Below are 24,879 nucleotides of genomic sequence, written 5' to 3' on the forward strand. Positions count from 1 at the left end.
ATTCAGTTTAAAGTTATATTTCATGCTAATTTCACTGTAATGATATGTCGCTTAAACTTTTGATATTTGAACATTGGACATGTAACTTGATGATTTAGCTCCCCAAAAGCATATGTCGGCCTATAAGAGAGCCGAAATCAAGGGACCATTATTATATTCCTGGTTTTGAATAAAGCCCCTTCAATCACCGCCAGGTTCAGAATTTTCGGGTTTTGACAGAATTCCGAATCATATCACGTGACTGATGTCCACACGACCTGCACGTGGCGAGCCAGGTAGCTAACGAAAAAGCACATATATTTGTTAATGTTTTCCTTCTGGCTAATATGAGCAAATTGTGCTAGTATATGTCCACAGAGCGAGTATTTTAAACATCTAATTCACACATTGCCGCAATTCAATATTGTGTGTATCAAATATTGTAATGTGCGAGCATTATTTTCTTTGTAGATCCAGTCTGCTGAGGTCGACCACATGTGTTTCGTTTACGAAAAATTGTTGACATTTTCTCTTGGTTTCACAACTTGAAGCGACGATGTTTCAGAAGAGCTTGTAATGATTTGGCATCTTCTCGAGACTATTTTTCACCTGTACACGATGAAAGATTTTTTACTTTTATATCTAAAAATACTTCCAGTACTGTAACTTTATAAAAAGTGGCAAAATTACATAGTTTAAACCTCAGATAGACGGAGAAAAATGTGTATAACACTTAAACAGTTTTCATAATGACAAAAAGAACGAAAGTGATCATACAACTTTAAGAGTACATTAAAATTTGCACTCACATTGAAAACAAAACAGTTCTAATGAAAGTGAGATTAGTTGGTTTAACTGTGATATGAGCAAGTAAAATCCCACTTTGGTGAAATGTGTGTGAAATATTCAAACTCGCTCACTTTCTGCCATTATACATTGTGGTCGGATGTCTTGTATGCTGAACTTTGAACCTTGATAGTGGAGTAAAGCAACTTTTGTCTAGAACTACTCCCTTTTACAGTTGCATGTTTACCGTATCGTGTGAATGCTCCTGTTTCGGTGGTGGCTTTAATGTATTGCATTTGTTTAACTTACATGACATTGGCTTGGGTATGAGTACAGCATACATATTGTACCTGCTGAATGGTATTGCTTTTTTCCCCCCCCATACTTCGTGTTTTTATGTTTCATAAGAAATGTAGAACAATACATTTGTGTCATTATTTAGCTTTGTGGTTATGTAACAAATTAGCCTCACTTAATTGTCCCTTTAAACATCAAACTGCTGTGAAACATTATTTCCTTGACATGTGAACTGATAGAATTTGACCATGGCTACTGCGAAATTTGTATGAGTTGAAATTTATCGAAAAAATATGAGGGCACCAGTTTTAGTTTGAGTTCTCAATAAAGCAGTAGTGTTCGACTGATAGTTGTTTCTTAGTAATATTGTCATGCATCTGGTGCGTAATTATTTTCATCTTTATCACATTTACACATTACCGTATTTTTCCGGAGTATAAGCCGCGACTTTTTTCCCTGAAAATTGGGAGTGCGGCTAATACACCAGTGCGGCTTATCCGTGGACGAAAACCAAAATCTGACCATGTTTTTTTTGCATTATTACCGTCGTGATTCGCATGTGAAAAATCGTAAGTTTTACTCACCATTTTTGTAAAGTTATGCATCGAACAAATCACTGTTAAAGGGTATATCTTTTTTAAACACCTTTTTAGTGATTTTTTCGATGTATTATAAACTTAATCAGTGATTTTCGAGACTCGCCTTGACGAGTCCCGGACTCCTCATTTTCTGTAGGACTCTCCAAAATTTTGAGAACTCTCTTTGTACTGGGACCCATCAATAATTGAAAATTAGTCTTCTGGACTTGAAAATTCGTACAAATTAAACCGGCGAGTAACATTTGCGATTTTCACGAGAATCATGACATAATGATGCAAAAACATTGTCAGATTTTGGTTTTCGTCCACGGATAAATCGCACTATAAAAAAAAAAAATTAGTTAAAAAAAAAATACGCTTTGGCTGTTTTAAACTTCCAAGTTTGTAATTTATAAAATCATACTAATAATGATTAATGGGTTGATGATGTAGATAATATAAGTAAATAACCCAAAATCTATACACTGATATTAAATAGTATAAATATCCCTTCTACAAATTTTCGGCCTCTCGATATATCAAAACGTTCCAGATGGATTTCACCTAGCTTTTCCTGTGTTTCTATGTACCTGAAGATGGCCAAGAGACCGAAAATTTGTGGAAGGGATATTTATACTATTTAATGTTTATATATATTCTACCTCTGGAGAACTAGTATTTGAAAGTATACATTAAATAAAAGTGAATGTTAATGGTATACTTAAAGTGAACAGTCGGGCAAGGATGGCTAAAGTCGGTAAAAATGGTGTGAATGTATCCAGTATAATTTCTTATGAAATAGAAAAATAAAATCTCTCGCCAAAATCTGTCTGCGTACAAAGAAATTAATTTAAAGTACAGGAATCCTAAAACGTCCTCCCGGCTGACTATGTCCGTGGTTACATTTACACGCAGCCTCGCTTTCAATGCTTTCAACTTTCCTTTACTTTAATGGTCAGAACTGGGAAACGTAAGCAGAACTTGGCCGTCATATTAATATGTGAGAACATTTGGAAGGCCAATGAACGCATTTAGACTGGTTTTCTTTGCCCGACTATTCACTTTAAAGTATAAATTTGATATATATTTTAGAAGCAAAATTTTATAAAAATTTAAAAATCTCACGACAATATTAAAACACCGGTGCAATTCAATGGAGATTCCTGTGAAAATGTCTGAGTAAAATGTAAATTCTCTGATATATTTGACAAGAAACAGATATCACAACTACAGCTAAACAATCTATAATACCAAGACTTATGATACAAGCAGAACATTTCTATATATATACCTAAATCTGATTTACCTAAACCTACCTTCCTTCCACAGACCCCTCTCACCTCGCAATTTTTCCCAAACTGTTAGTGTCGATTTGACCGTAATTTACAATGGCAGAACAGAGAAATAGACAGGCCTTGGTTTATTGCAAAAACACTTCACAGACACAGGCACCCATTCCTGTACCGAAACCACAAGAAGTTAATTACCGGGAAAGAGAGAGAAAAAAACTGTGAACACAGCAACCGAGAGCAGTTCCACTTATCTCTGTACTTAAGGGGAGGCAATTATCCTATAAACAACCGTCGTCAGAACATAACAGGGAAATCGTTCAATTAACAATTTCGAGAGTAAGAATAAATCTATTACATCATTGCTTTGAAATGTTTGAATTCGTCCCTTCATCTCCATAAATATAAATCTTTTAAAACAATACTTTGACAATACTTTAAAAATCTTTGTTCATCTCCGAAAACATAAATCTTTTAGATTAATACTTTGAAATGTTTCAATTCGTCCCTTCATCTCCATAAATATAAATCTATTAAAACAATACTTTGAAATCTTTGTTCATCTCCGGAAATATAAATCTTTTAGATCAATACTTTGAAATGTTTCAATTCATCCCTTCATCTCCGTAAATATAAATCTATTAGATCACTACTTTGAAGTTTGAATTCTCATCTCTGTAAATATAAATCTATCAGATCAATACTTTAAAGTTTGAATTCTCATCTCTGTAAATATAAATCTATTAGACAAATACTTTGAAATTTCAATTCATCCCTTCAGGGCTGGCTACCTAGTGTATATTTGTGTTGTTGAGATGAAAATCAAAAGTATACTGCATTATCAATATAAATTACAGCACTCATGGAGCATAAAAATATTTGGTTTTAATGGAAAAAGCATAAATCATTATAGATCTAGAGGAAAATGTGATCTATAAAGTCAGTGAATATGATTTCTTGAAACAAATACAACGATAAGAATTTAATTGATAATGTAATTCATCATTAATTTTTTTTTTTAAACTATTTTCTGTTCCAAATGCCTTCCACAAAATGTTCACCCATAAAACACTAAATAATAAAAGTAAAGTCTGCCAAATATTTAATGTAATAAGGACCCAGAATAATCCAGACATTGATAGTCAGTAAATATCACAATTGGTAAGGAAATGGCAGGGAAAAGATCTGTTCATTGACTCAAGTGAATCCAAGATTCTGGAAAATTTGCAATCTGGACGGTTTGTGCTGGGGACGCAAGTGTTTGGATGATCAAGAGTTGATTGTATGTACAGTAACTTAGAAGGAATGAGAGCAGGTATGAACACATTGTAGCAATCAAACAAGTTCTAAAAAGTTGACTAATACCATCCCTGAAGTTAAGAAACAAATTTTTCTGGAAGTCAATTTAACAAGTGAATCCAAGATTCTGGAAAATTTGCAATCTGGACGGTTTGTGCTGGGGACGCAAGTGTTTGGATGATCAAGAGTTGATTGTATGTACAGTAACTTAGAAGGAATGAGAGCAGGTATGAACACATTGTAGCAATCAACAAGTTCTAAAAATTTGACTAATACCATCCCTGAAGTTAAGAAACAAATTTTTCTGGAAGTCAATTTAAAGATTTTGAGAGAAAAAACAGCTGTAGTAATAAATAATGGAGACCATAAAATCTAACCAACAGCTATAACCACTTAAAATTCTACTCCAGGCTGCAACAGCAACTCTCCAAAACCAGACTTAAACAAAAGGCATATTGTCCCGTAGTGATTCTCTTAAAAACAAAAAAAAAACAGCAATATCTGCAACCCATGCATATAAAAGATCCGTTTTAGTAATTTAAAAAAAGCGTTTTAAACACAAACTATTACCCAGATCAAAATCCAAGATGGCCACTTATCAATCTTTTGAATCAAAATCCCAAAATGCAATTATCCAGAGGGGAACCTACATATGAAATTGAGAAATCCCTTCAGAACATAGAAATAGCGGTAACAAACTTTAACTATCAAAATCCAAGATGGCCGCACCGGCCATCTTGTTGACCGATCAGTCCCAAAATGCAATATGCACAACTGGGGTCCCTAGGGGAACCTACATATGAAATTTGAAAAGATCCCTTCAGTCTTTCTGAGAAATTAGCGGTAACAAACTTTAACTATCAAATCCAAGATGGCCGCCTGTTTATCTTGTTGACCGAAATGTTGCAATATCACAACTAGGGATAGGGGAACCTATAAATGAAATTTGAAAAATCCCTTCAATACTTTTGAGAAATAGCGGTAACAAACTTTCCCTATCTAAAATCCAAGATTCTTGTTGAGATCACTATCTCTGTAAATATGCTCAACTCTGTAAATATAAATCTATCAGAGATCAATACTTTAAAGTTGAATTCTCATTCTGAAAAGATCAGATCAATACTTTGAAAATAGCGGTAATTCAATTTAATGGCTATCAAAATATTGGTGTTGGCCAACTTGAGATGACCGATCAAATCATGCAAATACACTGCATAAACCTATAAATTTTGAGAAAGATCCTTCAGTACTTTCTGAGAAATCATGGAACAAACTTTAAAAAATCCAAATGCGGATTTAATGTTGACCGGATCAGTCCCAAAAAAATAAATCATAGGTCCTAGATCCTACATATGAAATTTGAAAATGTGATTATAAAAGTGAAAATTTAATGAAAAAAAACAACGATAAGAATTTGTGAATTTTGCATCAAGTCATAATGCAATCATTAATCCAAGATGGCTACCTTTTTTTTAAAAGAAAGACTATCTTGTATTCTGAGAAATGTTCAACTAAACTTTAACTAAAAATCATGTTAACAAAATTGGTCACCCAAATGCAATAGCAACAAACCCTGGAACCTAAAAAGATACTTTCCTGATGATATCTGTAACAAAAAAATGGCTGCTGGTCCCAAATAAAATGCAATATGCACAACTCTAATACATATAAATTTGAGGCGGCCATCTTGTTGAGTTGTTGTCCGATCAGTCCCAAAATGCAATATGCACTACTAGGGTCCTAGGGGAACCTACATATGAAATTTGAGAAAGATCCCTTCAGTACTTTCTGAGAATTAGCCGTAACAAACTTTAACTTTCAAAATCCAAGATGGCGGCTGGTCGGCCATCTTGTTGATCGATCAGTCCCAAAATGCAATATGCACAACTAGGGTCCTAGGGGAACCTACATATGAAATTTGAGAAAGATCCCTTCAGTACTTTCTGAGAAATAGCGGTAACAAACTTTAACTATCAAAATCCAAGATGGCTGCCTGGCGGCCATCTTGTTGACCGATCAGTCCCAAAATACAATATGCACAACTAGGGTCCTAGGGGAACCTAAATCTCTTAAAAAACAGCAATATCTGAAAACCAGCCTAAAAACAAATGGCATAATATACCGTCTTTAGAAACCAGACTAAAACAAAAGGCATTTTGTCCTGTATCATCTTTGGAAATAGCAATTTCTCAAAACCTCCACCTCTGTATAACGACAACCTGCTTAATAAGATCACTTTTCCAGGGTCCAACATGACTTATTTGAACACAATTTAATTTGGCTATAGAGACCACTGTCGGTTGTATGGTCTCCATAGACAGGTTTGACTGTAGCTTAATATCGTTCTCATAACCACATCAGTCAAACGAGATCTATATTATGGAGATCGAGTCTTGATCATACAATAACTTGTGCCCTAGTTTTTGTCATATAACTTGTACTAACCTAGAAAATTACAAAATCAATAAAACAAGAGGCATATTGTCCCGTATCTTCATTTTGTCATACTAATGGAAGAGCATCAAAACCACGCTGTAAGAAAGTGGGGCCGCGATCACCGCGATCACCACGCACTTGTGCCCTTTATAGTCTATGGGGGAAATGGCAAGAAATCAAACAGTGATAAGTTTCTGGGCTAGCAGTAGTAGCGGTTCATACATCAATATTCACATTATGAAGATCAGAATGGTAATGATTAGGCGGACCGGAGGTCTCAGATCCATGACATTATACACTAGAGTACACAGGCACTGTGAACAGTGCATTTATTGATCAAATGTTCCAGCTCAAATCACTACATTGTATACATGTGCTTCCAGGAATAGATTCCTTATGAATGCTGATCATCTCAGCATATATCAATTACAACCACTTTTGACTAACCTAAATCTATAGTACTTTCTTTAACATTACTCTATCACCTCTAACTTTCATAATGGACTGGTCACATTCACCCCTGAAGACACATTTAGGCTCTACTTAATCAAAGACTGGACCAGTCCATTATGAGCTTTCAGGGGTGTAATGAGGTAACTGTAACCTCTCCCTATATCACCTACACAACTTTTTACAAAGGAGGCCAAATCACCTCAGATCAGATATCATGTCATTATAACATTACAAGGGGAATAACTCTTGGGGGACAGAATATAGAAGCTCAAAAAACTATGATGAAGGTCCACTGTACTAAAATCAGATTATCTCCCCTTGGCTTGAAATTTATTCAAAGGTGGAGGTGGTAATGTCTCGGAACATTATAGCCACTCGGCCACCGGGCATGGCCACCGGGCCACCCAAACCCCAGGGGTGAAGGTCTATATGGTAATATATCAGGACACTGTACCCACTCAGCCACCTGGTGATTGACCCAGGTCTGGCTGTGTCTCTCAACATACAGATACATTCAGTTACACAAAGCTAATACACTCTGTAGTTACTTAGTTTGGACTTGGCCTTCTAATTATTTCTACATTCATACACATACAGCTAGCTAATTGATATTATGGAACTTTGACAGAACAAGTACAACGAAGTATGTGGATCACAGAATATTTGGATCAAAGTAGTTTGTCTTGGTACCGATACTCCACATGTACGTATTGTATATAGAGGAAATTAGAACCGTAAGCCAATGGCTAACTAATAACTCTGGTTACCATGGCAACCAAAATTTTGAAAAAAGGAAACCTCCATACACATTTACACATAGTCCCCTGAAAATTGCTGCAAAAGTCATATGTAGCGGGATTGGATTGGGTCGATCATCGGTGACCAGGTAGCTCAGTCGGTAGAGCACTCAGCTAGTGTTCGGAGGGTCCCGGGTTCGAATCCCGGTCTGGCTGCTACATTTTCTCCTCTCCTGTTACAGAATTGGCGCCCAACTAAATAACATACAGTGGTGGTGTTTGGAAGGGTCTCGTATGTCTTCGAGGGCGAAGACTTCTGAGAAAAGAGAGAGGAATGTAGCCGGATTGGACTGGGTCGATCATTGGTGACCAGGTAGCTCAGTCGGTAGAGCTCGGAGGATCCCGGGTTCGAATCCCGGTCTGGTCGCTACATTTTCTCCTCTCCTGTTACATATATTTTAATTGATCAAGGAGTGAAAGGGCTATCTTATAGTGAAAGGATGGACAATTCTGTATTTGCATATTACCGAGTTATATGCCTTGTAGGTAGGTATTGATTGTGACGTCATGTGTTTGTGAGCGTTGCGTCATACTTTTCGGTGAAAAGGACATGAATTGCACTCACAAAATAATGAGACAATCGATACCTAACCGCAAGGGAGCTAACTCTGTAATAAGCAAAGACGGAATACTTTGCAACTGCTCTACATGGGATTCAAACTCACAACCCAGAGGTTGAGGGCTTGAATAAGGAGACAAAAAAAGCCGGAGTACCCAGACAAAAACCACTGACATTTGGTCAGTACCCGGCAACTGCACCTTTTCACTGGGCCACTGCGTCCCCTCCACAAAAAAGAGGACAGCTTCACATTATACATGTAAAAAAATTGTACCCAGAAATTGCATTCACAACAATTATCCCTTTCACCACTGTGGACCATAATGGACTCATCCAGATTAATGCATGGTAGAGTCTACTAAAGTTGCATAGGGGTGAAAGAGTTGGCAACAGAATGAAAAGTACCTAAGCTAGCTAGCAGATTTCTCAATAACATAAAATGGGGATCCACAGCTGAACAAATGGAAAATTCAATCAAACATCCCGGTTAAGTCATCAAAAATTAATATCAAGTTACGATGTAGTCTGTTACACACAACAGTCGTTCAAGTGTGTACTCCTCATTCAAACCTGGTAATGTAATCAACAGGCTAATTGGGCCCGTAAATGCAGGTAACGGCAATCAACAAAAGTTATTTTAAACATTGTAGTTCACTGCCTGAAAAATAAGATTTCTGGCAGCTGAGGAGGAAACTGCTTCCTGGTTTTTAATGGTGTGCAGCTCTCTTCGACACTCAGACAGACGCGATTCAAATCTTCCTTCCCAGGAGAACCTCAATTTCAGCAAATTCTATCAGATATATTTCGTATAGATCGTACAGAGTTAATGCACAGTTGACTCAATCATGGAATTTCATTAAGCAAGTCAGAAAATGCAATCAAATATAGAAATAAAACTTATTGGTCTTTATTGATACTTGACCTCAGGGAAAGAGAGAAATATTTTCTGTACACAAATCTACATCCTCCTTAGAACAAGCCAGTACTCTTACTCAAATCACAGTGGCAGAGGAACTTTATAAGGATAAAATCATAACAAGAGGCCCATGGGCCTTAACGGTCATCTGAGTACCTTGGCAATAATCATATAGGAAATTAATTAGATATAGTGTCATGGTTGCCATCTTCGATTGGGGATCAACCAGAGATGTAACAACACTTTGTTGGGACCATGTCAGGCTCCTTTCATGCAAGTTTCAGCCAAATCGAACCGGTAGAACTTGAGAAGAAGTTCAAAATGTGTTTTCAAGATGGCAGCTGTGGCGACAATCTTGGATTTCGGATCAACCCGAAAATAAGAACACTTTGTCGGGACCATGTCAGGATCATTTCATGCAAGTTTCAGCCAAATCGCACTTGTAGAACTTGAGAAGAAGTTCAAAATGTGTTTTCAAGATGGTGGCTGTGGTGGCCATCTTGGATTTTGGATCGACCCGAAAAATAAGAACACTTTGTCAGGACCATGTCAGGATCATTTCATGCAAGTCTCAGCCAAATCGCACCGGTTTAACTTGAGAAGAAGTTCAAAATGTGTTTTCAAGATGGCGGCTGTGGCGGCCATCTTTGATTTCGGATCGACCCGAAAATAACAACACTTTGTCGGAACCATGTCAGGATCATTTCATGCAAGTTTCAGCCAAATCGCACTTGTAGAACTTGAGAAGAAGTTCAAAATGTGTTTTCAAGATGGCGGCTGTGGCGGCCATCTTGGATTTTGGATCGACCCGAAAAATAACAACACTTTGTCGGGACTATGTCAGGATCATTTCATGCAAGTTTCAGCCAAATCGCACCGGTAGAACTTGAGAAGAAGTTCAAAATGTGTTTTCAAGATGGCGGCTGTGGCGGCCATCTTGGATTTCGGATCGACCCGCAAAATAACAACACTTTGTCGGGACCATGTCAGGATCATTTTTATGCAAGTTTCAGCCAAATCGCACTTGTAGAACTTGAGAAGAAGTTCAAAATGTGTTTTCAAGATGGCGGCTGTGGCGGCCATCTTGGATTTCGGATCGACCCGAAAAATAACAACACTTTGTCGGGACCATGTCAGGATCATTTCATGTAAGTTTCAGCTCAATCCCACTGGTCAAACTTGAGAAGAAGATTGAAATGTGAAAAGTTTACGGACGGCGGACGGCGCACGGCGCACGGCGCACGACGACGGACGAAGCATGATGACTTCGGGTCAGATGACCTAAAAATTAATGAAGAAGTCATTTATCCATTGACACAAAAAGTTCATGTCACCACAAAGATTGACAGGATCAGAACTATAGAAACAGATTAACCAGACAATGTTAATTAGTTAATGTTAATGATCTTACCTGTATCTACTAATGATAACATTCTCACCTGTATACTAATTAATGTTAACAATCTCACCTGTATACTAATTAATGTTAACAATCTCACCTGTATACTAATTAATGTTAACAATCTCACCTGTATACTAATTAATGTTAACAATCTCACCTGTATACTAATTAACACTAACAATCTCACCTGTATACTAATTAATGTTAACAATCTCACCTGTATACTAATTAATGTTAACAATCTCACCTGTATACTAATTAATGTTAACAATCTCACCTGTATACTAATTAATGTTAACAATCTCACCTGTATACTAATTAATGTTAACAATCTCACCTGTATACTAATTAACACTAACAATCTCACCTGTATACTAATTAATGTTAACAATCTCACCTGTATACTAATTAATGTTAACAATCTCACCTGTATACTAATTAATGTTAACAATCTCACCTGTATACTAATTAATGTTAACAATCTCACCTGTATACTAATTAATGTTAACAATCTCACCGTATACTAATTAATGTTAACAACTCACCTGTATACTAATTAATCTCAATCTCACCTGTATACTAATTAATGTTAACAATCTCACCTGTATACTAATTAACAATCACCTGTTAACTAATTATGTTAACAATCTCACCTGTATACTAATTAATGTTAACAATCTCACCTGTATACTAATTAATGTTAACAATCTCACCTGTATACTAATTAATGTTAACAATCTCACCTGTATACTAATTAATGTTAACAATCTCACCTGTATACTAATTAATGTTAACAATCTCACCTGTATACTAATTAATGTTAACAATCTCACCTGTATACTAATTAATGTTAACAATCTCACCTGTATACTAATTAATGTTAACAATCTCACCTGTATACTAATTAATGTTAACAATCTCACCTGTATACTAATTAATGTTAACAATCTCACCTGTATACTAATTAATGTTAACAATCTCACCTGTATACTAATTAATGTTAACAATCTCACCTGTATACTAATTAATGTTAACAATCTCACCTGTATACTAATTAATGTTAACAATCTCACCTGTATACTAATTAATGTTAACAATCTCACCTGTATACTAATGTTAACAATCTAATGTTATTATGTAACAATCTCACCTGTATACTAATTAATGTTTAACAATCTCACCTGTATACTAATTAATGTTAACAATCTCACCTGTATACTAATTAATGTTAACAATCTCACCTGTATACTAATTAATGTTAACAATCTCACCTGTATACTAATTAATGTTAACAATCTCACCTGTATACTAATTAATGTTAACAATCTCACCTGTATACTAATTAATGTTAACAATCTCACCTGTATACTAATTAATGTTAACAATCTCACCTGTATACTAATTAATGTTAACAATCTCACCTGTATACTAATTAATGTTAACAATCTCACCTGTATACTAATTAATGTTAACAATCTCACCTGTATACTAATTAATGTTAACAATCTCATGTATTAACAATGTAACAATCTCACCTGTATACTAATTAATGTTAACAATCTCACCTGTATACTAATTAATGTTAACAATCTCACCTGTATACTAATTAATGTTAACAATCTCACCTGTATACTAATTAATGTTAACAATCTCACCTGTATACTAATTAATGTTAACAATCTCACCTGTATACTAATTAATGTTAACAATCTCACCTGTATACTAATTAATGTTAACAATCTCACCTGTATACTAATTAATGTTAACAATCTCACCTGTATACTAATTAATGTTAACAATCTCACCTACTTTATACAATCTGTAATTAATGTTAACAATCTCACCTGTATACTAATTAATGTTAACAATCTCACCTGTATACTAATTAATGTTAACAATCTCACCTGTATACTAATAATTATTTAACAATCTCACCTGTATACTAATTAATGTTAACAATCTCACATGTATAATTAATTAATTTAACATATACACATCACCTGTAACAATCTCACTGTATACTAATTAATGTTAACAATCTCACCTGTATATATAATTACTGTTAACAATCTCACCTGTATACTAATTAATCTAACAATCTCACACCTGTATACTAATTAATTAACAATCCACCTGTATACTGATTAATGTTAACAATCTCACCTGTATACTAATTAATGTTAACAATCTCACCTGTGTAATAATTATTGATAACAATCTCACCTGTACACTAATTAATGTTAACAATCTCAACATGTTCCTGTATACTAATTAATGTTAACAATCTCACCTGTATACTAATTAATGTTAACAATCTCACCTGTATACTAATTAATGTTAACAATCTCACCTGTATACTAATTAATGTTAACAATCTCACCTGTATACTAATTAATGTTAACAATCTCACCTGTATACTAATTAATGTTAACAATCTCACCTGTATACTAATTAATGTTAACAATCTCACCTGTATACTAATTAATGTTAACAATCTCACCTGTATACTAATTAATGATAACAATCTCACCTGTATACTGATTAATGTTAACAATCTCACCTGTATACTAATTAATGTTAACAATCTCACCTGTATACTAATTAATGTTAACAATCTCACCTGTATACTAATTAATGTTAACAATCTCACCTGTATACTAATTAATGATAACAATCTCACCTGTATACTAATTAATGTTAACAATCTCACATGTATATCAATTAATGTTAACAATCTCACCTGTATACTAATTAATGTTAACAATCTCACCTGTATACTGATAACAATCTCACCTGTATACTAATTAATGTTAACAATCTCACCTGTATACTAATTAATGTTAACAATCTCACCTGTATACTAATTAATGTTAACAATCTCACCTGTATACTAATTAATGTTAACAATCTCACCTGTATACTAATTAATACTAACAATCTCACCTGTATACTAATTAATGTTAACAATCTCACCTGTATACTAATTAATGTTAACAATCTCACCTGTATACTAATTAATGTTAACAATCTCACCTGTATACTAATTAATGTTAACAATCTCACCTGTATACTTATTAATGTTAACAATCTCACCTGTATACTAATTAATGTTAACAATCTTACCTATTAATGTTAACAATCTCACCTGTATACTAATTAATGTTAACAATCTCACCTGTATACTAATTAATACTAACAATCTCACCTGTATACTAATTAATGTTAACAATCTCACCTGTATACTAATTAATGTTAACAATCTTACCTGTATACTAATTAATACTAACAATCTCACCTGTATCTACTGTCGATGTTTGTGATGCTACTGTTGTTTAAATCCGAGACATAAACACTAAAATGTTTCTGGGTAATAAAACAATGCCATTTCCTCTCATCTTGATATTTAACTGCCTAACTATTTAACACTTAACAGAAGAACACAATCAAGAGACACAGAATTACAAGATGTGTGTCTGTTCAACAGCTGAGAGCAAGTTCTAGCTTCCAATCAGAGATAAGTCACCAACTATAGAGATTCTTCACAGTCTTTTAAATTACTGGTAAATCCAAACTTTTTCTTCAACTACATTTTTTAAGAAAAACTTCCATCAATAGCAAAAATCACATATTCATCAGTTTAAAACACATCCATACTTTCCATGACAAAAAAAATCTATTGTAGATATTGTAGAATATTCCAGGTTTTTCTGGAAGCTTTCCCACCCCGGTGTAATTAAGTAAGAAAGCCCATGTGATACCAGGAACTTTTGACCCAATGCATCTGAAGGTATTTGAGAGTTATATAAACAAAGACACACATGGCTTTGTATGTAGATGTTGGCCTCATAGAAAGGAGGGGATCTGAGAAAATATCGGGGAGGGGGAGATGGAAGAGAAAGGAGTGGATAGATATAGGGGAAGGGCACTGAGATCAGAACATATAGGGAGCGGGGAGGGATATAATGTACAGGGAAGGGGTCAGTAGATATAGGGGAAGGGCACTGAGATCAGTAGATATAGGGAGCCGGGAGGGGTATACATGTACAGGGAGGGGGTCAGTAGATATAGGGGTGGGGCACAGGGGCCAGAACATATAGGGAGGGGGAGGGAAATACATGTATAGGGAGGGGGTCAGTAGATATAGGGGTGGGGCACAGGGATCAGTAGATATAGGGGTGGGGCACAGGGGCCAGAACATATAGGGAGGGGGAGGGAAATACATGTATAGGGAGGGGGTCATTAGATATAGAGGTGGGGCAAATGAGGCCAGAACATAAAGGGAGGGGTATACATGTACATGGAGGGGGTCAGTATATATAGGGGTGGGGCACAGGGATCAGTAGATATAGGGAGCGGGGAGGGGTATACATGTACAGGGAGGGGGTCAGTAGATATAGGGGTGGGGCACAGGGATCAGTAGATATAGGGAGCGGGGAGGGGTATACATGTACATGGAGGGGGTTAGTAGATATAGGGGTGGGGCACAGGGATCAGTAGATATAGGGAGGGGAAGGGGTATACATGTACAGGGAGGGGGTCAGTAGATATAGGGGTGGGGCACAGGGATCATTAGATATAGGGGTGGGGCACAGGGGCCAGAACATAAAGGGAGGGGGAGGGAAATACATGTATAGGGAGGGGGTCAGTAGATATAGGGGTGGGGCACAGGGGCCAGAACATATAGGGAGGGGGAGGGGTATACATGTATAGGGAGGGGTCAGTAGGGATGTGGCATTGAGATCAAACATATAGGGAGTGGGGAGGGAAGTTCATGTACATGGAAGAGACCAGAAGATATAATAGGGCGGGGATTTCTTATGTAGACAATCATATGTAGTACAATACATTATCATTTCAGACAAATTACCATTATGACTGAGATTATTGCCTGTACTTGAGATGAGCATCATGTTCTCATTATATCTTTTTGTAAAAATCATACCTTTGAGTGTACTTGCATAATAGATGTTACAGATAAACCATTTATTATAATAATTCAGTGAATGTCAAATGTACAAAGATACTCACAGAGACGTCCAAAGCTGGCTGAAATTCGCTTCTTGAGCTTTTTCATTCGACTTTGTCTTTTGTCCTTTCCTGTAAAAAATTAACAAATGAATTAATTATAAGCCTGCAATTTTCAAATGAAGGATCGAATGTTCAATTGAAACTCAGGAATATTTCATGAGAGTGAGTCAGACAATTTGTTTTCAGAAAAATTTTACTTTTTGGTATGAAATTTTACTTTTGATTTAAATTTTACACCTTATGAATATCCTTTCACGGTAAAAAAGTAATTGATGGTTATCAATAATTCTGAATATTCTTTAACAAATTTGAACACAACATCTGTAATATTATTTGAAAATCTATTCTTGAGACATAAAGATAATTCATCGATGAAGCATCCTCAATATTTCAGGGATTACTATCACTGTCATAATATCTATCCCTGAACTTGCAGCTTTTAGCTTAAACGTATCTTATTGTCAATAAAAAGATAAAAGGATTGGAAAAAGTTACTGCAACTTATAAAAGTCTTGTCCTAACATACAATGACGAAATAAGAGCCAATAGAACTAGACAATATTGAACTTGTCGATAGAAATTTACAGTCAAACTCAATTTACTTGAAGTTGGCTGTACCAATGTGAAAGTTATTTAAACCAAATACACACACTATTATATAGTGTAAATACTTCAAAATAAAACAGGATGCTGTATTCGACCCAATAAGCGCCCATGTCTTATAAGCGCCCCTTCCCCTTTTTGAGGCCTTCCATTTCAATATAAATAAAGACCAAGACTGCACAAAACTATAGGTTTGCAATAATTTCATCTAATTAAAGTGAACAGTCGGGCAAGGATGGCTAAAGTCTGTAAAAAAGGTGTGAATGTATCCAGTATAATTTCTCATGGAATAGAAAAATAAGATCTCTCGCCAAAATCTGTCTGCGTGAGTAGAAATTAATTTAAAGTATAGGAATCCTAAAACGTCCTCCCGGCTGACTATGTCCGTGGTTACATTTCCACGCAGCCTCGCTTTCAATGCTTTCAACTTTTCTTTATTTCAATGGTCAGAACTGGGAAATGTAAACAGAACTTGACCGTCGTATTAACATGTGAGAACTTTTGGAAGGCCAATGAACGCATTTAGACTGGTTTTCTTTGCCCGACTATTCACTTTAAGGACATTTTCGATTTTCCATTTTTTTAAACGCCTGGGAGCTTATTGGGTCGAATACGGTATTTGAGTTCAAGTTACAAGGTACAATTAAGGATTGATCTTCATATTGACTACTTATATTTACATTTGCAATGTAACCCCACTATATGTAACCTTACCAAACATAGTTGGCATTCATCAGTGCATGAACTGCCATCCACCTATGTTGTCTTCATTATCATTGTGAAATCACAATTGTCGCATGTAATTGGCATTCATACTCCTATATTATAATTGCCAGCCGATTGAAGTTCATTGCTTAAATGAAAACCAATCCTTATAGTTTTAGAAAACAATGAATCCGGTAACTAATAAGGTGACGGTTGCAGTGGTTGCTAGGCTTATAGAATACAATAATGTATACACAGTCAGATTCACAGCCGAAGAAGGTAATGTGTAAATATACCTGTATACCTGTATTCTATTTGCTTTCGAAATCTCGTTATGTGTAATTTCAGTTTGACGGCAGTTTAAGAAAATTCTCGGTGAATATGTAACTATTTAAATGCTATAAACCACTTTTATTTTGCATATAATTATACCCCCGGTATTTTCAACATATTGACGAATACAAATATTTGCAATCAATGGCTCTTACCAGTTATTTTGTATTCTTATACTATTTATAATTTATCCATTATTTGTGAAATTACACAGAATTTTGTATCTCAAGGAAATAAAGAGGTTTAAAGTAATTGTTTGAACGGCAAGTGATTTGATAGACACACATTTGTTGATGTCAACATTTCATTTCGTATTTTAATTAATAAAAAGAAGTGACAGAAACATTAATATGCAATTACAGCTAATTCACAAGACACCAGTTAATTGATAAACAGGAAATGAAAAGTCATCTTTAGAGGCCCACTACATTTCGAAAACGGCTTTTGATTTTTGAAATGGAGATATAAAACAAGAATGATAATTTTAGAATTTTAGAGTCACAAAAATTATTACTTTACCGATAAATTATATGTTACATGAATCTTCACTGTTAATATGAATTTGGCAGGGAAACTTGCATCTTTTGGTATTACAAAATAACCACATCTTAGGCTTATATGCATCAATGCAAATTTCGGGGTTTTTTTTAAAAGAACTTAACTTTTTCCGATTTTGTTTCAGAAAAAAATACCTTTCAATCATTTAAAATGTCGCCTTCTATCACTGTGTTATGAACTAGCTGAAAAATCACTGGAAAGGTCTGGCTCTAAGAACAATTTAATAAATAATTTCCACAGATGCTGTACATTATGCTATTTTAGTTGTCACTGGTGTTAGGCCATTTAGGTTAGTAAATAGGTTAGGACCAGAGATTTTCACCGGGTGACAGACTCGTACAAAAATAATCATTTAATGGCTGTAATTGAATTCTATAACATCATTCTACATAGTCACCATATCACTTAGCCAGTATAATTCTATTTAGTAAACCTTGGGTGTCCACAAATATCAACTGAGGGAGGAAGGGGGAGGGGTAGGGGAACGTGAGGGATGTAGGGGGAGGAGGGGTAGGGGGGAGTTGGGGATGTAGAGGGGTAGGGGGGGAGAGGGGGGGAGAGGGGGGATGTAAGGGGTAGGGAGAGGGGGGATGTAAGGGGTAGGGGGGAGTGGGGAATGTAGCAGGAGGGTGATAATGATAAGGGGAGAGGGCTTATTGGCAGACATGACCCTATTTCTTAAAGACTTGATAAAATGAAGAGGGTCTTATTACTGAGCAGGGGCTTATTGCTGAGTTGGGGCTTTTGCCATTTGATTCCACTATTAGTTTTCCCCTAGAGTTTTCCTATTACACAATAATATTTTCCCTAATTGCACTTAGCCTATGGGAATTGCTATACCCATGTTATCAATATTAATTGCTCTTTATTCATTTGTTCTTCTCTGTCTGAAACTACAGTCAGAACATGAATATTCACAAGTCTACCAACGACAATATATTTTTCTTACAACAAGGAGGGAATGAATTGGCTTGATCTCACAAAGGAACATACCAGTACACATCACGACATTCTGCTGACAATGAAATGTAATTAGTATGATTTAATTACTAGCCATTTAGAAATTAGATCCAAGTCATAAATCCCACCATTGACATGAAGAATGAGTTAGACAAATGTGTAGCAAATTGCTTTTAGCATGGACCACTTCCTTGAGGGTAAAATCATTAGAAGGAGATAAGAAATTTGATCAAATATGGCTGCTTTTGCTTTTTGCTGGAATCAATATATTTGCTCTTAGATGGGATAAAGTGTCTGTTTTACGATCACTGGGACATTTCATATACAACTCGGGTTCTACGCTGAGAATATTTTTATTATTATTATCATGACTCATAATTTTGAAATAAATTTCTTGTTGCATTTACTCATTAAATGGAATATGAATATTATTGTATTTTTAAACGACTGCTTATATCATATCAGATTTTATGAACCGAGTCCGGCTGTATTTCAACAACTGAATTAAGCTTTCCATAGATAATAAACATCAATATCATACGCTAGTGAGAAAACAACTTTGAGACAGATGGACAAAAATAAACCCAAATTTCATGCACTGAACAAATACCTTACCCCTGAAACCACATTTAGACTCTTCAAAATCAAAGATTAGACTGGCCCATTTTGAAATTTCAGGTATGAATGATTTTTAATACTCTACTGTTTCAAATGAACAACCTCTATATAAAAACCATCTGTGAAATAAGTTCACCTTCTTTTGCTTATGTTAAAATCAGCTATAATATGTGAAAAACCTGCTATACCAACCACCTCTATATAAAGACCACCTTTATTAAAAGGTCCCAAATTACTCGGAACACAGAACTCGCCTTTGAGAACAACTCTGTAAATGGACCTTCTGCATGATAGGACTGCTTTCTTTAAAAGGTTCTAAACTGACTAATACTACCACAATTTATACTGCATATATAACATGCCTTTGTGACCATCTCTGTATAAAGACCACCTGCTTAATAAGACCACTTGGCTGGAAAGACCAGATTTTCTTTTATCTTTGGCTGGTCTATAGACACAGGTTAGACTATAAGCAGCAGATTGTGTATTACCGTATTTGCTGTAACTAATGTCCCTCCCCTATAAGCCCCTCCCCTTTTCTGGAGAATAATTGAAGTTGTATAAATGCCCCCATTCCATGGATGCTTCTAACACTAGCATTGAATCTCATAATACATGAAGTTGTGAGTCTTTTACATGTCAATCACAACATAATAATGCATCACAAAGGATAAAAGACATATGTATATATGTTTACTTTAACAGATTCATGTACCATGAGTATAAATAGATCTAAAACACGGCTGATTTTTACGTCCATAACTGGCATTTTGGTTCATTAACAAGTGCCCCCCTGTTACAATTATTTAAGTGTCTTGAGCGCTAATTACAGCAAATATGATATCCTTAGCGGCCATAGCGTTTACTCTGAAACATTGCGACACATCGATATAACAATCCTGTATTCTTCCTTCATCTATTCAATGCTACTTACATCACCAGGCATGGATTATTTCATTATACCTTAAGTACAATGGCTGCTAACTCATTCATCCCTGAAGTTCTATAATGAACTGTTCCAGCTTTAGTTTTGGAAGATTTTAAAGGAGTCTTTAGGGGTGAATTGAGTTAAGTGTTTGCTGGTTCCAAGTGAAAAACTTGCTTTGTTGGTTAATCGCCATGAGGTAACAAGGTAATGCTTTCAACCGACAACTAAAACGATAGCTATCTACGACGTAAACTAGCATGGAAGTGGTAACTTCATTTGAATGGTAGTCAATAACTTAGTTTAAGTTTGAGGGTATTGTAAGAAATTATCTGAAAGTTTGCTTTTTATTCAATTTGTTCATCAATTGAATTTTGATCATCAGACTTTAAATTTGGTGAGAAGTACAATGGACTCTTGATAATTATCTGGACATTTGTGTCCTAAACCCAAACTGTCCGTCATTTAGAAATTTCTAGACTGATGAATGATGTCCACTTAGTCAAGATACAAGATAGAAAAAAAATTATTCAACTAAACATCGCATATAATGAGTAACAAACAACATAAGCTATGTATCTAGAGCTAGTAATTGCATCAATAATCAAATCTGTTTCCTGACAATATTTTCCATCCAGTTTGTGAGTTTTCTGGTCTATCATCGTTCAAATTGTCTTGGGTAATCAACATGAAAACTAAGGTAAAGACAAAAAAAACATGAAGATTTCTGAACGTCAATCATCATTTTTTCTTTCTCTCTAGTGTATAGCTAATAATAATCTTTTCTCAACCGTCTCTAGTTCTGGCTAACTTTCAACAAGTTGTCCATGAGATGGTACAATCTTGAATTTCTGACAAATTACTCAACTACCTTTGATTTCGGTTAGAATGAGTTGGTTTGCTAAGGAAATGGGGCCAAAAGTTGGTCTTAAATCATGTAGCAACAAGTAATTACTGCAAGGCAGAATGTAGCACGGCATGGTCGTGGTTGACGAGAATTTTCAAAGCATATTCAAATCCATGAACAATATCTGTAAATGTGTTTTGAAAAGTTAGCTACAAAAGAAATTTAGTTTGCAATATTTCACTAAAGACTCAATCTATATTTGTTAGATATGTTTAATCCAATTTTTGTAAATTAGTCCAAATTTTTTTATTAGAAATGTCATACTGAAATTTACACCAACATTACCTTTAACCCCTTAACCTTTGAACTGCAATCATTATAGTCAATTACTTGCCTTCACCTCTGAAAATTCATAATGGACTCTTCCACTCTTTGTACTTGAAGAGTCCAAAGTGCCTTCCTGTGTGAATCATTAAATGTTTAAGATGCAAACATTGTAATGTTTGTATATAGTCGGCACAGTTCCCAATTGACGTTATCAGGTAAACAACGGAATTTTAATTTTCATCTAGAATTTATCGTTGAATCTGGCAGACCATTCAGTCTATAAACGCTTAAGATTTGTTTCATAAAGTGTTTAATGGCATGATATCACTGCTGTGGGTCAGTTTAGGTCAGTTTAGGTTGGTCAACCACTTGACCTTTATAACATCTGGAATGCATGCAAGTGTAAGGCCTAAGTCTATCAGCGCATTGAGTCTATGGTTTATATACAGGAACTCTGGCTTTCTTTTACCTCAAAATCGTGGCTGCCCGTCAGTAGCAGGTTTTAATTACATAGCGATATGGCTATCTTCTAACTTTGTGCTAGAGAAGGATTTCCATTTAGCTCAGACAGTAGAGTGGCGGACCAGTAAGTCCGGGGTCATGGGTTCGAGTCTGGCAGGCGGCACATACACTATTTTTCACCCTGTTGCGTTACATTCATTTAAATGAACAATGCAAAATATATAGCGCTGAATTCTAAGAAAGACCAGAGGACAGAGCATTATATGAACAGGTAGCCCCACCCCTACCCCCACCCATCATCCAACATCAAAAAATAGAACTTAGATATAAAATGTTATTGTATAAAGTGTATCTATATATGGAACAACTTGCAGGAAAAGTTGTCACAGCATCCAACATTATCCAACATTAACCAGTTTAAAAATGAATTAATCATATGTTGGTGCATAGAAGAACTTTTATATAATTACAAAGCCAGCATCAAACCTTAATGTTACAGCTGGTACACAGGTAATTAGATATATATATATATCTATTGTTTGTACTATTTTTAGTATTTTTTATAAAGTTGTTTTTGTGTAATACTGAGTCTGGTTAAGAGGACTGTTGTTTACAATGCTGCACCAGAATACACATACCGTATTCGACCCAATAAGGGCCCACATCCATATGTAAGCGCCCCTCCCCTTTTTCACTTACTTTGAATTAAATGCAGACTGAAAATATGAAAACTTTCTTAGTTTTCTTACTTAGTTCTTTTGAAAATTGATTTTAGCTTACTTTGTAGAATAATTTTAGAAAAGGTAATTCCAAATTTGTTTCTATTAAGCACACCCTGATTAAAGTTTTAATTTTTTAAGCGTACTGGGTGCTTATTGGTTCGAATACAGCAATTAAACTAACTAAAACTGTCATCCAAGGAGCCAACTTATACCCCCACCCTTACTTCTCACTAAATTTGTGGCAAAGGGGCATTACTCTGAAAATGGTGGCAATATCTTATTCTGATATAGATTATGCACATGTATCTATACTGTATAAAGATATTGCAACCAAGTTTCTTTTAGACCTTCCATTAGTTTGGAGTATAGCTGTTCAATTGTTTGGTAACAAAGGGGCATAACTCTGAAAAAGGGGGAGGTATATTAATTGTTTCGATATAGATTACACACCTCTATATTGTACAGTATTATTGTTACCACATATAGTAATTTAAATTGTTTTGTAACAAAGGGACATACCTCTGAAAACAAAGGAGGACGGAGAGACAACCTGAAATCCTGTGCACCCTGAAAGCCCGCCCTTCACCCTCACCATCGCCACCACCAACACCAATATTACTTTATAGCTGAAGTGGGGTTAATTATGATTGTCAATGTAGATAAATATAAATAATTTGGATATCAAGAATTTTTCCATGGTGTTCTGGAGCTAGCTGATGCTACATTAGCACAATAAACATATTATACCCCCCCTCCCCCCCCCACCCCCCACCCCCCACCACCACCATAACTTTGTAGCAGAAGGGAAGGTGCTGGGGTGGGGGTGGATGGGGGGGGGGGGGGTGAGTTATAATTTTCAATGTAGATTAATATATATAGAATCTCCCTATTGAGCTCTCACGTTCTTTTCTGTAACAGAGGTACCATAGATATGATGGAGCTAACCAAAGTTGAGCTGAATATTTCAGTAAACACAACTGTTACCTATATACCAGGAAGCCAGTCAGTATCTCCTCACAAACAAATGCATGAGTTCACGCTAATCGTCTAAACAGGCGTGAAATACTCGTCAGTCTATAGCTCTCTGACAGGCTACTTAGATACAAAGGAGAATCTGAGAGAAGAGGAGTTGAGACCACATTTGGACCCTATTCCTAATGGCAAATTCTGTAATTATTTCTTTTAATTTAAGACTATAATTCAAATAACTTGAAATTTATTCAAAAGTTTTGGATGTTTACCCCTGAAATTTCATTATTGACTGGTCTAGTCTTCGATTTAGAAGACCTAGAGTCTATAAATGTGTCTTTGCTTCAGAATAGTAAATTTTCGTACAATGGAAATGAATTATCCTATTCATTATGTATGTCTTTGGAGGCTGCAGTATATCTGTGTTGTGTCTCCTTGTGATAGTGTGTTTTGGAAGGCTGTGGTATGTTAGTGTTGTGTCTCCTTGTGATAGTGTGTTTTTGGGAGGCTGTGGTATGTTCATGTTGTGTCTCCTTGTGATTGTGTGTTTTGGGAGGCTGCAGTACAACTGTGTTGTGTCTCCTTGTGATAGAGGGACTCTTGCCCTTTTTATGCCATATTTGCATACTGGTATTCCATAGCTATCTGCCCTTGGGGGTAGGTATTGATTGTGACGTTAGTGTTTGCGAGCATAACATCAAATCCTTTCAAAGAAAACGATATGAGTCTCTCTCACATAAATCATCTAAAAATTATATATCCACTAATAATGAATACTTAAAACATCTTTATAAACAAAAATTACTTGAAAATACGGAAAAATCTACAATAAATAATGAGAAATTCTATGACTGACAGATGACCCGTGTGAGTAGATATTGTGGTAGACAGGTAATCGTGATTCACATGTAGTCGAAAGTGATTATGTTGCAAATAATTTGGCAGTTGTAGGTGTAGATATTTTGGCTACTTGGCAAGTTGGCAAAAGCTGAAGTTGAGTTTGAGATTTCGGAGATATATCATGGAAATAT

General features: G+C 35.4%; 1 protein-coding gene and 1 long non-coding RNA gene across 2 annotated transcripts in view; one reads left to right on the forward strand and one right to left on the reverse strand.

Annotated features, from left to right (window-relative positions):
* The window catches only part of LOC138311163 (uncharacterized), a 159,113-nt gene that overhangs the window by 100,451 nt on the left and 33,783 nt on the right, over positions 1-24,879 (forward strand). The window lies entirely within an intron of this gene.
* Positions 1-24,879, reverse strand: part of LOC138311133 (cyclin-dependent kinase 14-like) — a 47,234-nt gene that overhangs the window by 17,066 nt on the left and 5,289 nt on the right. Inside the window, exon 2 of the mRNA XM_069252593.1 lies at positions 15,820-15,888. Within this exon, the coding sequence (XP_069108694.1) occupies positions 15,820-15,888 (69 nt within the window). The remainder of the gene's footprint in view (positions 1-15,819; positions 15,889-24,879) is intronic.

This window comes from Argopecten irradians, chromosome 16, assembly GCF_041381155.1.
Source record: "Argopecten irradians isolate NY chromosome 16, Ai_NY, whole genome shotgun sequence".
Lineage (NCBI taxonomy): Eukaryota > Metazoa > Mollusca > Bivalvia > Pectinida > Pectinidae > Argopecten > Argopecten irradians.